The following is a 13,325-nucleotide window of genomic DNA, read 5'->3' as shown; positions in this document are numbered from 1 at the left end:
TTTGCTTTTCCCAATGCCCTTCGAAGAGGTTGCTATGAAAAGGCTCTTTCTTACACTGATCCTTGGTCAACAGTAGACAAAAGGACTCTGCACTTGGGGAGAAAAGCACAGGAAAAAATCTGATTTTTCCACTCATAGATCATACCCTTTGTAGCTGTGTATTGCTATTTATCCCTTTCTTTTTCTCATAGTCGACAACTAAGTCTATTGGCTCTACTGTCAAAATTTACCAATTCCTGTTTCTCATCACTTCCTCTACCTCCACCCTGGTCCAAGCCACCAGCATCTTTCACCTGGTAACTGCAAGAGCTCTCCAACTCTGCCTTCCTCCACTACACGGCAGCCCAAGAACATCCTTGTCAGAATTGTATTTCTTCTACTGCTGCTTAAAGTCTTCCAATGACTCAAGTAAAAACCCCCAGGTTAAAAAAAAAAAAAAATCTCACTCGCAGTAAAAATAACAAGGTTTCTATAGTGATCTCCAAGGTTCTTTACCCTTAGCTCCCAGTCACCTGTCCTATTAATCTCCCCTTACTCACTCCCACCTCATGGCCTTTGCTCTAACACTTCCCTTGGGCAACCAGGTTCTTAAAAAAATAATCTTCTGAATTTTACCTTGGCTTTGTTGGTCTTGTTCAGGTTAGAAACTTGATCAATCAATTGCTGGATGGAGTTGGAACTGACTTTCCCATCCTCTAAGCGATGATAGATTAATCGTGGTTTGCCTTCAGGGTTTTTCAGAAAAGCTTCTTCGCAGTCTTCCAATAAAAGGCTAGATTGGAAATCAGTATTTCTTGTCCTACACTGCACTATGGCAGCAAACAATCAACCTAAGTGTCAATAATGGCAGTTTAAAGCAATGACAAGGGGCCAGAAGCCCAGGGACAGAACAAGTGCATCTTTCCAAAAATGGATGTTTTATAGCTCTGTTCCAGCTTAGCCAGAAAATATAATGCATTCATTAGCAGACAGAACAAGTACAATAAATTCTGCATTAAATTGAATCTCAAAGCATACATAACTTTAATTTTTCAAATCTAACAACAACAACAAAAAAAACTCTCAAAAAATACTGTAAACATGGCTCAAAATAATGGACCAGACTCATGAGACTTTGCAAATAAATGGAAACCTAATTCCACTTAGAAATACATAATTTCAAAATTAAAATACAATTATTATCAAACCCAGTGCTTCAAGATTTTTCTCTTCTCTAGTCTGTTAGCCTTTCTCATCCAATGAACGACCTGAATCTTTATACCCAAGATACAGTATGAGAAAGATCCAGAGGCAGATGGGGGAGGTCAGATGGCTAGTAAAATCTTTGTTGAAGTACAGGGTTAAAAAAAAAATTCTAACTTTGCTACAGGGTACCTATTTAAATTCTAGAAAAATCTTAAAATAACCTACCAGTGTTTTCTACACGGCAAGGAAAATTACAACCAATTCCCCTTTCTAAAAAGCATTAATTGAAAGATTGTCTAGAGAGGCAAATTAGTGTGTGTATGCAAGGGAGAGCTATTACATGATTCACAATTTACATAATATATTAAAATACTAGCCCCAATACAAAACAGAGTAATGTTCTATCATACATCTCTGTGCCAATCCAATCAAACCAAACCAAAGAATTTTTCCTTGTTCAAATCATTCTGACCATGTTCTATATAATTTTTGGATTTTGGTTCTTTTGTTATTACTTTGGGAGAAAAGTCTGTGGTGCATGTGAATACTAAAGAATGGGCCACTGTTTAGGCACATGTTGCTATTTCAAAATCACTCCCTACAAAATTGACACGTGGGGCTCACATGAAATGATATGACATCTGGGATTTGGTTCAAATTCTTTGGTGGGAGGGAAGAATATGGGGCTACTGGGTACTGCTAAGGGGACATGATTCTAGAGTCATCTTTTGAGAAGAATGGGGGAGTCATCATGAGAAGTGAAGGAACAACCTGAGAAAAATATAAGCTCTATCAACCCTTGTTTACGGTGTGAAGCCTACAATTACTGCCATATTTCTTGACAGCCATGAAATAAACATTAAGGAAATAAAATAATCAGCAGATGGAATATGAAAAAATTAAAGCAAAATAAAGGCAAAGCATAGGTGAAGAAATGATTAAATTTTAGAAATTAAAATTCTTATTCTTTAAGAATAAAGTTTTTAAAATGTAAAATAAATAAAATTTTAGTTAAAGAAGATAAGCTGAAATCTGCCAAGCAAAGTAATAAAAGATGAAAGAAATGAAGGATAAAGGGTAAAAGATTAAGGGTAAAAGATTAAGAGGGATTTAATATGAGAAAGATAGAAATAAATGTTAAAAATGTAAAAATAATGTGCAATATTTTATTAACTAAACATGGATAAAAGGTAAAGAAAAAACAAGATGGTTTAAAGGATTAGAGAATAAGAGAAAAACAACAAATGACATATTACCACCTGAGATAAAATACTACCCAGATATTAAATAATAAAACAGAATATATCCTTAATAAATATAAAAAAATAACAGGAAAAGAAAAGGGGCGAGGGAGGAAAAGAACCCCAAGTAAAAGGGAATCAAGTGGAAAGAATCCTTAAAACTTGTTTGGGTGGAGGCTCATTGACCAACTGGTTCCTTGGCCACTGGGCAGTCTTAAGGAGCAATAATGGATCACACTACAGGGTCTCTGGTAAAGCCTAGGGCTCCACATCTGCACACAGTTGAGGTCAGAGTTGGTCCTCAATAAAAGGAAAAATGCTCTGGAAGGGTTAAATCCAATCAGACAGCAAATGTAGAAAGAAAACCTCTTATTAAATAAATTTTGTCTTCTATCTATGTATCTAGTTGGTTAAAAAAAATCTTTATTTGCAGACTAACTCATTGGTGTTAATTATATTCACATTATAAGAAAATTGCTCACTTTACTGGAATTAAGTAGTAAGCTCCTCAGAGAATTAAAAACTTGATTTAACATCTATATAAGTGTTCAAGTAGCTCTCAATTTGTATCTGAAGAAAGAAAATAATGAAAGTTAATGCAGATTATTGAAATCAGGAGTTGCCAACTTGCTTTATTAGGGCCAGTGAGTATACATTTTAGGCTTCATGAGCTACACAGTCTTTGTTGTAACCACAGTACTTAACTCTGCTCTTGTAGTATGAAAGCAGCTATAAAAATACATAAATAAATGAATATAACTATGTTCCAATAAAATTTTATTTATAAAAGCAGGTGGCTGACTGGATTTGGCCTGAAGGCCATAGTTAGCTACCCCTGATTAAAATGATCTTTGCATTAATGACGCCAACATTAGGACCTGTTAATGCAAACAGTGTAAAGTTCTTAATTCTTTGTTTCTGTATGAAAAGCCAAAACATTTATTGAATTTTGTGGATTGTTTTTGATTATAAGGATGCAATTAGAACTTATCTTTGAAGTTCATTTGGCAATCTCAATTCTTTTTTTTTGTATTTATTTATTTATTTATTTAAAATGTTATTTTTTAAAATTTACATCCAAATTAGTTAGCATATAGTGAAACAATGATTTCAGGAGTAGATTCCTTAATGCCCCTTACCCATTTAGCCCATCCCCCTCCCTCAACCCCTCCAGCAACCCTCAGTTTGTTCTCCATATTTATGAGTCTCTTCTGTTTTGTCCCCCTCCTTTTTTTTATATTATTTTTGTTTCCCTTCCCTTACGTTCATCTGTTTTGTCTCTTAAAGTCCTCATATGAGTGAAGTCATATGATTTCTGTCTTTCTCTGACTAATTTCACTTAGCATCATACCCTCCAGTTCCATCCACGTAGTTGCAAATGGTAAGATTTCATTCTTTTTGTGGCAGTCTCAATTCTATACAACTCCTACACTTGATCTTAGTCAAAAGGCCAAGAAGTGATCAATTCTATACAACTCCTGTAATAAATGACAGAATTTTCAGCTTACCTTGGTAAGGTTAAATGAATGAATAAAATAACTAATGAACTCTTCTCAATTTCCCATTTTCTAACAGCTAGGTATTGATTTTCAAGATCTATTGGAAAATATATAGCGTGGAAAAAATATCCCATTGTCTCACACATTCTTTTAAGTTTAGGTGAATAGTCCTAAAAAGAAATTAAAACAAAACACAAGAAATTAAAACATAATAAAAGTACAGCTTATATAACTAAAGATCTAGTCAGCTTCATACTACTTAAAATAAAAAAGCATGCTTTAGAACAAGTTATGTTGAATATTTTTTTAATTTAAAACTTAAAAATATAATCATATTTTAAAGAAAATCTTTAAGAGAAAAGGCAAGTTTCCCTTAAAACAAAAATATATAAGCTTAGTAACTTGGCTGTTTCCTAGCTCAGAAAATAATTTATTTCATAATAAAACCTAAAACAATGGAAGAAAAATACTGGGATAATTTCCTTTGGTATTTATTTTTGTTATTATTATTATCATTATTATTATTATAAATGATTTCTGCTTTATTGTTATAAAGAGTAGAAAACCCAAATCCATGAATCTATATTGTAAAAAGTGTCCACCATGATATATTAGAACATTAAAGCAAACAGATATAAATAAAAAAATTATGTTGGTCTATAACAAATTAAGTTACTAAGTAATGATGAGTATTATTATGCAATTAATGAGTAATTCCCTCAACATCAGTTTGGTAATAACCTATATTCAGTTAGTGAGTAGAAACTTTGGTTTTCAAAATATTTTATCTCTCAACCCAAGTTGAACAATATCAAAAAGCAAAGCTAAATAAATTCATTAATCAATAATCTTTTAATCAATAATGTTAATATAGCAGGTATAGCATGTGACATGCAGATTTATTTAAAATTCAGTTAGAACAGTAATAGGCAAACTTTTTCTGTAAACGGCAAGTATTCTTACAAATTAGTAATAGCTTAATGACTTGATATTTTAGCAGAGGTCCTTGGGGTCCATTTAGTCTCTTGTGATTTATTCCGCCATTGTAGTATGAAGCAGACATAGACAGTGTGTAAATGAATAAGCTGTGTTCAGCTTAACAGTATGTAAATGAACACTAGCTGTGTTCCAGTAAAACCTTATTTATAGACACTAAAATTTGAATTTAATATAATTTTCACATGTCATAAAACATTCATCTTTTCATTTTTTTTCCAACCATGTGAAAAGGTAAAAAGCAATTTTAGCTTTCAGTCCTATAAAGACAGGCTGCAGGCCAGATCTGGCCCACAGGCTGGAGTATGCCTGCCCTCTCCCTCAGGTTAACCCCAATGACTGCCTTGAAAAATTAAAAACCATGATAAAGATTAAATTTTGTTATAACCTGAAACAGATTCAAGGCTAGGGCTGGCAGATATTACCTAAAGCAGGCGCCATCAACAAGGGTCTTAAACGCTGTGCACAACGTACAATAAAGCATTCATAAGAATTAAGTTCCAAAGCCTTTATTTGAATACACTGATAAAACTGAGCAAGATTTTCTCTTAAAAAAAGCCCAAATTCTTCTTGCTCTTTAAGACATATAATCTGATAGGTAGTAAACTACTTGGTTTAGATGTAGTAGTGTCATAAATAGGACACAATATTAACTTGTATTTTAAATCAGTGAATAAAGAATTTATAAATATCCTCACCTTAAGGAAAAGATCCACTTCAGGCTGGGTTTCATCTGTATAAATGAGGTAACATCTGACAGTGTTACTCCACAGAGAATGTGAGAACAACGGAGTAACTTGTAATAAACTAGCTACAGCAACATCCCAGTCATCTAAAAATAAAATTTATCATGAGTTCATGAAAAAAAATCATCAAAAAACATTTGAGAAGATGTTTACAAGTCTTTTAAAAGTCTGAAAAAACACAACAGGCAACATAGAATGCAATCTGATCTTACTCGTTAATAATGACACACCTTCTGGAATAACATATTAGAAGGCAAACAGTTCTTTAACCTCAAATTCTATCCTTGGGCATAAAGTAATCAATGTCACCCAGGGTCCTTGCTGAGGTACCAGTGGTTCCAGTCAATATCATGAACCTATGTTACTTGAGCTGTTTAATTAGTTTGCAACTGTAGGAGGGCCTACATTTGCAGGCTGGTCTATACTTTTATCTACTTATTATTCTTGAGATATATTAAGTCAAAAAGAAACTTTAAGAATGGCATAAAATGAAATGCTATTTAGTGAAAAAGAACATTTTAAGACATATTTGGCTAATTCAAAAGGCATAATTGAACACTTTTCATTTTGCTGATAATCTTATAGTTTAAGAAAAAAAAATAGAGCTACTTATAACATCTCAGATCTGCACTGGCATTGAAATTCTGAACAGATCTCAGAGCTGGTTTGGACACCAAATTATATAAAAATAATGAAAATATTCTTCTGACTAAGGATACTACATTGCATAACTTTGTACTCTATTCTGCAGCCTTCTCTAACCTTCAAAAGCATCAAAAACACAGAGGGAAAGACTAAAAACTACTGTTTCTCAGTTAATCTATATTACACTCTCAATGATCAACTGAAACCCCTGAGAATTCAGAACAGAAGCGAAGTTTTTAGAACCTGATTTGTCAGTCTGGCCAGGGAACACCATCTGATCCTGATGTGAATTACAGAACTTACTTAGCCCGGCTCAGTGACAGCACCGGTAAGTACATGCTGGTTTGACGGTGGAAGACACCCAGAATAAAAATCTCATGCCTGGTTGATGGTTGTTTTCCCAGCACACAAGATTACAGCATAGGAACAGTCATTACCATTAGCCAAAGTAATTGGCAAATGGCTTGTGTTACCTCTGTTGACATTTGCAAAGGGTCCTTCCACATCTATAGAACTATGGGCAAACTCAGGACCCCTGAAGGACTGCTGAAGCTGGATCATACTCCCTATGGAAGGTTCACTTCCCAAAGCTCCTCCAGTCCAGTATTCACACTGGGTTCCAGCAGCTATAAATGCAAGAGATTTTATCTTGTGAAAACCAAATTACTGAATGTTCAAAAACTTATCACATGTACTACACAGGATTTCTAATTAAAAAAACAACAACTATAATATTATATACAACAAATATCCAAATATTCAATCTTTAATGATTTTGAAAGTACTTTGTCACCAACTTTTGGCAACTTCTAAGGTGCTGGTTAGCATAATTCTGGTTGTCATCTCAAACTCAAAGAGGGGACTAAAGAGAGAAAGATGAAAAGAAATAAATGATATAGTAACCAAAGGAACTGTAACAACTGTGAGAAGTTAAAAATATCCCCATACAAAAATTCTAAACAAGATTTCTAACCGTATAGTTTAGGCATCAGTGTAAAATTTGAAGGAAAGAATTTAAAAGGAAGACTACTACTAGCACACCTGTAATTAACATTGGTAATTCATTAGGATGTAAGCTAAGGATGTAAAGAGTGCCCCCTCTTTAAACTTCCAGAGAAATAAAATTAGTGTCTGAATCAGTTGGTGCTTATGAACACAGCATCTTTGACTAAATATGCATATACTAGTATTTGGACTTAATATCTGGCAAAAATGAGATTATTATTTGTAGGTCTTTGAATGTGAAATGAATGATGTTCCCTCAGTATCCTTTATGTTCAAATCAAAATATGAAGAAAGACCTAGGAGGAAATACTAACTTGTTCTTATTAACTTGCCAAGGCAATTACGATATAATAGCTTTGAAACACTGCACATTTTAAAACATGTCAACACTGAAATAACCACTAAGACTAATGTGGGGTCAACAAGAGGATCCTCTTAGTCACTCAAAGCCATTAAGAATCACTTCATTTTTTTCCCCTTCAAAAGTTAGTAATAAAAATCCCAGAATGCTGGTCAGATTCCAATGGTTCTAAAATGTAAACTAAGAGGGAATTGTCAAGTTGCCATATTTCACTCCCAAATCAGTTTGTAAGAATAAAATGCAGGTTCCTGTAAATGAGAGAGTGACTACATTTTTCTACTGCACTTATCAATAGAATATTTTTCATTTTTCAGTATCAGTCACAGTTTATTATTATTTTCTTAGAACATGGTAGACCCTTGCCTTCTATGGCTCCAAGCTTTATTTCTAGAAAAACATATTTTATATGTTTAATTATAGAATATAAACTTTTTGAATAGCTTACGGGACTGTCCTGGAAACCATTTAGTGGAATATCATGCAGATATTCTAATGGATGGTTGCAAAGAATTTATCATTATGTGGAAAAATAATGTAACAGAGACTACCAACTATCCTCCAATATCCATTCTCCCCTTCTTCCTTTAGTAACAGAATTTCCAACTTTACGTGGATACATGACTCTCCTACTAATGATTACACTCTCCAATCTTCCTGAGTGTAGTGCTGGCCAATGCGGTATCAGATTGTGCTTCTTTCTTCTCTCTTTCTTTTTCTTTCTTTCTTTCTTTCTTTCTCTCTTTCTTTCTTTTTCTTCCTTCCTTCCTTCCTTTTTTTTTTTTTTAAGTTTATTTCTTTACTTTGAGAGAGAATCCCAAGCAGGCTCCACACTACCAGCACTGCTGCTGGATGCAGGGCTCGAACCCACAAACCACGAGATCAAAGACTGAGCCCAAATCAGGAGTTGTGGACACTTAACCAAATGAGCCACCCAGGGGCCCTTTCAGATTGTGCTTTCAAGGAGAGGAATGAATTCCCTTCTGTCTTCCCCCAGCCAAAATGGAGATATCACGGTGAGACCTGAAGGAGCTGTCTGAGACCAGAGAGAGAAAATCTATGGGGTGAGGTTGGCAGTGCAAGTCAGAAGAAAACATGGCTCTTAACAATGTCACGGACTTCATGGAAAATTGCTGTCATAACACCTGAGAAAGAGGCAGAAAGTGCAATTCTATTTATAACAGCAACCACTCACAACTAAAAGGATTCAACGTTGGCTCTACAATATCATTACACCTATAGTGAAAACTCAAAATATTATAAATAGGAAGTAAATTTACCAGTAACATCTGTACAGTTGTCATCTGAATCAGACTCTCCAGGATCAAATACTTGGATTCCCTGAGCCTGGAGCCTCTGAAGTTTACTTTCCAACTCTCGCTTAGCCCTCAGTAAGTCCTGAATTTCATTCTCCTTGGTCTCCCTAAAAATCTTTAAAAGACAAATGTTAATTTTGAAACCTCTCCCATAATCAAAAGGTTGTGTCATCAACTCTTAACCAAAAAATCTTTCACTCATGAAACCAATATTCAGTTTGGTCCTGACCTGTAGGATGAATAACTAAAGTAACTCTATTGTTTTGTAACTGGAACCCACTGGAATTTGGGCAGGAGGCCTGTCTGTGCCGTGGGGCTGTTTTGTGCACTGCTGACGTTTAGCAAATTTGTCTCCCTGCCACTAGATGCCAGTAATGCCTCCCATACAAAACATCCCCAAATATTTCCAAATGCCTTACCCCCATATGGAAAGACTTCTTTTCCCCAAATCCCTATTGCAGTGCTCACTTTTTTATTTTTTCCTTGAAATGATCTCAAGTTTACTAGGTCCATCTCAAAAATGTAAAAAGTGCTCTACTGTAGTTCTTAGAACCTTCAGGACTACATCTATTTATTCATGCAGCATTATAGAAACTTTTAAAATATGTTGTTTTTATTCTGCATCACTCTGCGGGTAAAAACATAAGGCATTTACCTTGAATTGCCTTTTCACTTTATCTCTGTCATGTTCAAATGTTGCTGCTCTCTCCATTGCTTGGTATTTTGCTTCTAAAGCACTTTCCTTTTCCCGAAGTATCTTCTGATACGTTTTTTGAAGCGCCTGAAATAACTGACCTTGTTATTTCTAACAAAAATAGTATTCCTCTCAAATTTTTCAATATCTTACATATATATTACACACATACCTTAGAACTGTACCAATCTACTTACTATTTTACCAGTTATCAAGAACTACATAGTGCCATTTTATTCAAACACATAATGAATCATGAAAAAAAATGCAAACATTCTTAACTGTAATAAATGAAGACACTTCAGTGTTAAGCTTTTAATGGAAATTAGTACTGTGAATTGAAATTGAAATACTGTGTCAAACTCTTAATTTTCCCTATGGCACAGTTTTCCCATCTGTAAAAGAACAAAAAGTATATAGTTTGTAAGTCTTAACTTGAAGGATAATTAATTCTGTGTGACCAGGCACTTCCTGGCTCCATGTCTTTCTCATTTTGCTATCCCCAGAGCCCCCTTGGTGCCTGTAACATTGAAGGCCTCCAGTAAGTGTATGACTGAATGGGTTAAATAAATATGGAAGAGGGTTTTTTTTAATGCCTAGATATATGAGAAAGGAATCAAAAAGGCTGCATAAAAAAATGGGTGGGTTAGTTAAGGAATCAGTTTAGACCTCAAGATAATACTAAAATGCATAGTGGATTCTACTCAACTTTCAGAACTACTACATAAGGTAACAGGAGGAACCTGAGACTGGCTTTTGTCAGCCGTTACTGCACTCTGCCCTGGTTGGTCCAGCCTTCTTTTCTACCCCCCATCTCACAGCCATTTCCAATGTGCAGCGTCCATTAGACAAGAGCTTCGATGCATGAAATCAGGTATCTGAAATTCGTTAAGTCCATTTTATACAATGCAAGCGCATTAAGACTGCCCAGTAGGAGGGGCGCCTGGGTGGCGCAGTCGGTTAAGCGTCCGACTTCAGCCAGGTCACGATCTCGCGGTCCGTGAGTTCGAGCCCCGAGTCAGGCTCTGGGCTGATGGCTTGGAGCCTGGAGCCTGTTTCCGATTCCGTGTCTCTCTCTCTCTCTGCCTCTCCCCCGTTCATGCTCTGTCTCTCTCTGTCCCAAAAATAAATTAAAAACGTTGGAAAAAAAAAAAAAAAAAAAAAGACTGCCCAGTAGCAAAACTGGTAAGACAACAGATAGGCTGGTAAGTAATTCTTCCCAGATAACAGTCTAATTTTACAACAGCTACTAGGAAAGGTGCCTAGTCTAATTTTACAACAGCTACTAGGAAAGGTGCCTAGTCTAGAAGGAAGGAGGATTTTTTTTTTTTTTTTAATGTTTGTTTATGTTTGGGGGCCACGAGGAAGAGAGAGAGACAGAGGTAGACACAGAATCTGAAAACAGGCTCCAGGCTCTGAGCTGTCAGCATAGAGCTGGATGCCAGGCTGGAACTCATGAACCTTGAGAACATGACCTGAGCCAAAGTTGGCTGCTCACCCAACTGAGCCACCCAGGTGCCCCTGAAGAAGGCTCTTCTCAGAAAAATCAGTGTGAGGTATTTATTTAATTCCTACTGTGATGAGCCCAGAAACACTTGGGCTCTCTAGAAGTCTCTTCCACAGTTAAAAAAAAAAAAAAAGAAAAAAAAAAAAAAGAGTAAAACCACAACCCTCAGAGAGGCCTAAAACAGATGACACAAAGTCTGACAACTTTGCTCACAGAAAAGCAACCTCTTGCTTTACATACCATTTTAACGAGTCAAAACACATCTACTAGAGGGAGACCACGCAATAATTGTTTTTCTGAGTAAATTAGTCAAGTGCATTAAGAGCATTTGACTACACCTAGGGAATGTTTTCAACCAAAGCAGTTAGAAGATGGTGAAAATCAGGTTTCCAGAAAAATTCACTTCAAGATCATTAAAACTCAAGAGCTCCACACGAAGAAACTGAGAGATATATTTAAGGGGGCGGGGAGTGGAGTTAAAAACTCCTAGGGAATTTGATGAGTTGGCTTCAACAGATGTCACCAAAATCTTTTGTGTGTCTCTGAGCCCTGGGTTAACCTACTTCCCTGGAACCCCCTGCAGATTGGCATTTGCTGCTTCAGGACACTTTCAGGTTAATTGTTTCAAGGTGTCTGAATGAATGAACCAGAAATAGAAAAGGGGCGGATTAGTTAAGGAAATCAGTTTAGACCCCAAGAGAATGTGCCTCTCAAATTAAAATGCAGAGCGGTTCCTAGCCAACTTTCAAAACTACTCGGTTTAGAGAGGGGGCAGGATGGACGAACGACGGAGTTAGGCGTCCAAAGCCCAGCCTGGCAGGGCGCGGGCGGGGCGGGGCGGGCGTCCCAACTGCCCCCGCCGCGCTCGCGGGCCGGGCGTTACCTGCAGCTCCGCCCGCAGCCGCTTGTTCTCCGTGTCCAGCTTGGCCTCGCGGCGGCCCATAGACAACAACTCCTGATTCTTGCTGACCCGGAAGATCTCGTATTCCTTCTTCAGCCGCTCGTACTCGGCCGCCGCGTACTCCAGCTCCGGCACGGACGAGCCGGTAGACTTGAAGCTAGCTCCCAGCAGCCCGCCGCCGCCCGCTCCACGGGGCAGCGACCCGGGCCCGGCCCCTGCCGCTGCTGCTGCAGCGCCGCGGCGGAACGAGCTGCGCAGCAGGCGGGCCTTGGGCTTCACCTCCACCGGGATCTCGCAGGCCTCGCCGCCGCCCGCCCCATACGTGTCCTCTATCACTTCCCCGCCAGCGGGGCTCACAAGCGACGAGGCCGTCCCCATTACGCCTGAGGCCGCCCCTACCAGCCAGCGGGGTACCAGAAGGGGGCGGGACGCGGCGAAAGAGACAGGGCGGGGCAGCAAGAAGGGGCAGGGCAGGGCGAAGGGGCGGGGCGAACGGGGTGGGGCGTGGCAGCAGGACGGGGAGGGGCGGAGCGCAAGGCGTGCGGGGCGGGCGGTGTGATACGGATGGGGAGGGGCAGCAGGACGGGGCGGGGCAGAGCTCAAGGCGGGCGGGGCGGGATGGATGGGGCGTGGCAGGAGGGCGGGGCGGGGCAGAAAGAAAGATGGACGGCCGCGCATGCGGGACCTATACTGCACTAAGTCGGGGCTACGGACTAGCGCGTGCATGGCTCCTCTCAGCAGGGTCTTCTCGGTCCCAGGCCCCCTGACGAGGGCGTGCCTCACAGCTGGCAGGGTCCCGGGTTGCTCTACCTTAGCGGCTGCAGTTCCTGTTCTGCCGCCGTGGGAGACCCAGCGCTCCTCTCCAAAGGCAGTTGGGAAATCTGAGAAACGTACTGAGCGCCTGCTGTGTACCTGTCACTCTGTGTTTCACAGTATGCAAGTAGTTGGAATGGCCAGCAAGACATAGTACCACACAAGAAAAAGCTTTTAGACTTTACAGCCTGAGACCACCAGGGATAATCTTTAGACAAGGTGAGGTTTTTTGACTTTTTGTACGGATTTTAGAGACTGCACATCAAAGGAGCTGTGGGGCATATCACCAAATAAAGGGAAAGATAAGAGTGTTACGGTATTTGGGGCGAGGGTGGGCTCTAGGTGATATGAAAATTTTCAGAAGATGGGGGAACTGTTTTAAATAAAGTCAGGGAAGGGGTAGGGTTGACGTCTTTTAC

The 13,325-nt window shown here is 38.5% G+C and overlaps 1 protein-coding gene across 5 annotated transcripts in view; it reads right to left on the bottom strand.

The window, feature by feature from the left end:
- NPHP3 (nephrocystin 3) overlaps positions 1–12,534 on the bottom strand; it is a 42,845-nt gene extending 30,311 nt beyond the window's left edge. For 4 of the 5 annotated variants that reach the window (XM_042903034.1, XM_042903033.1, XM_042903035.1 and 1 more), the window contains exons 1-7: positions 12,076–12,534; positions 9,647–9,772; positions 8,956–9,106; positions 6,786–6,938; positions 5,620–5,753; positions 3,935–4,095; positions 616–772 (exon numbers count right to left, since the gene is read on the bottom strand). In XM_042903034.1, coding sequence (XP_042758968.1) covers positions 616–772; positions 3,935–4,095; positions 5,620–5,753; positions 6,786–6,938; positions 8,956–9,106; positions 9,647–9,772; positions 12,076–12,471 — 1,278 coding nt within the window. In that variant the 5' untranslated portion in view covers positions 12,472–12,534. Of the gene's footprint in view, positions 1–615; positions 773–3,934; positions 4,096–5,619; positions 5,754–6,785; positions 6,939–8,955; positions 9,107–9,646; positions 9,773–10,428; positions 10,678–12,075 lie in introns of those variants that run through there. The other variant, XM_042903037.1, reaches the window with a different exon arrangement.
- Between the last annotated feature and the right edge of the window lie 791 nt (positions 12,535–13,325).

This window comes from Panthera leo, chromosome C2 (assembly GCF_018350215.1).
Source record: "Panthera leo isolate Ple1 chromosome C2, P.leo_Ple1_pat1.1, whole genome shotgun sequence".
NCBI classification, from domain to species: domain Eukaryota; kingdom Metazoa; phylum Chordata; class Mammalia; order Carnivora; family Felidae; genus Panthera; species Panthera leo.
This window is presented reverse-complemented; position numbering and strand designations above follow the sequence as displayed.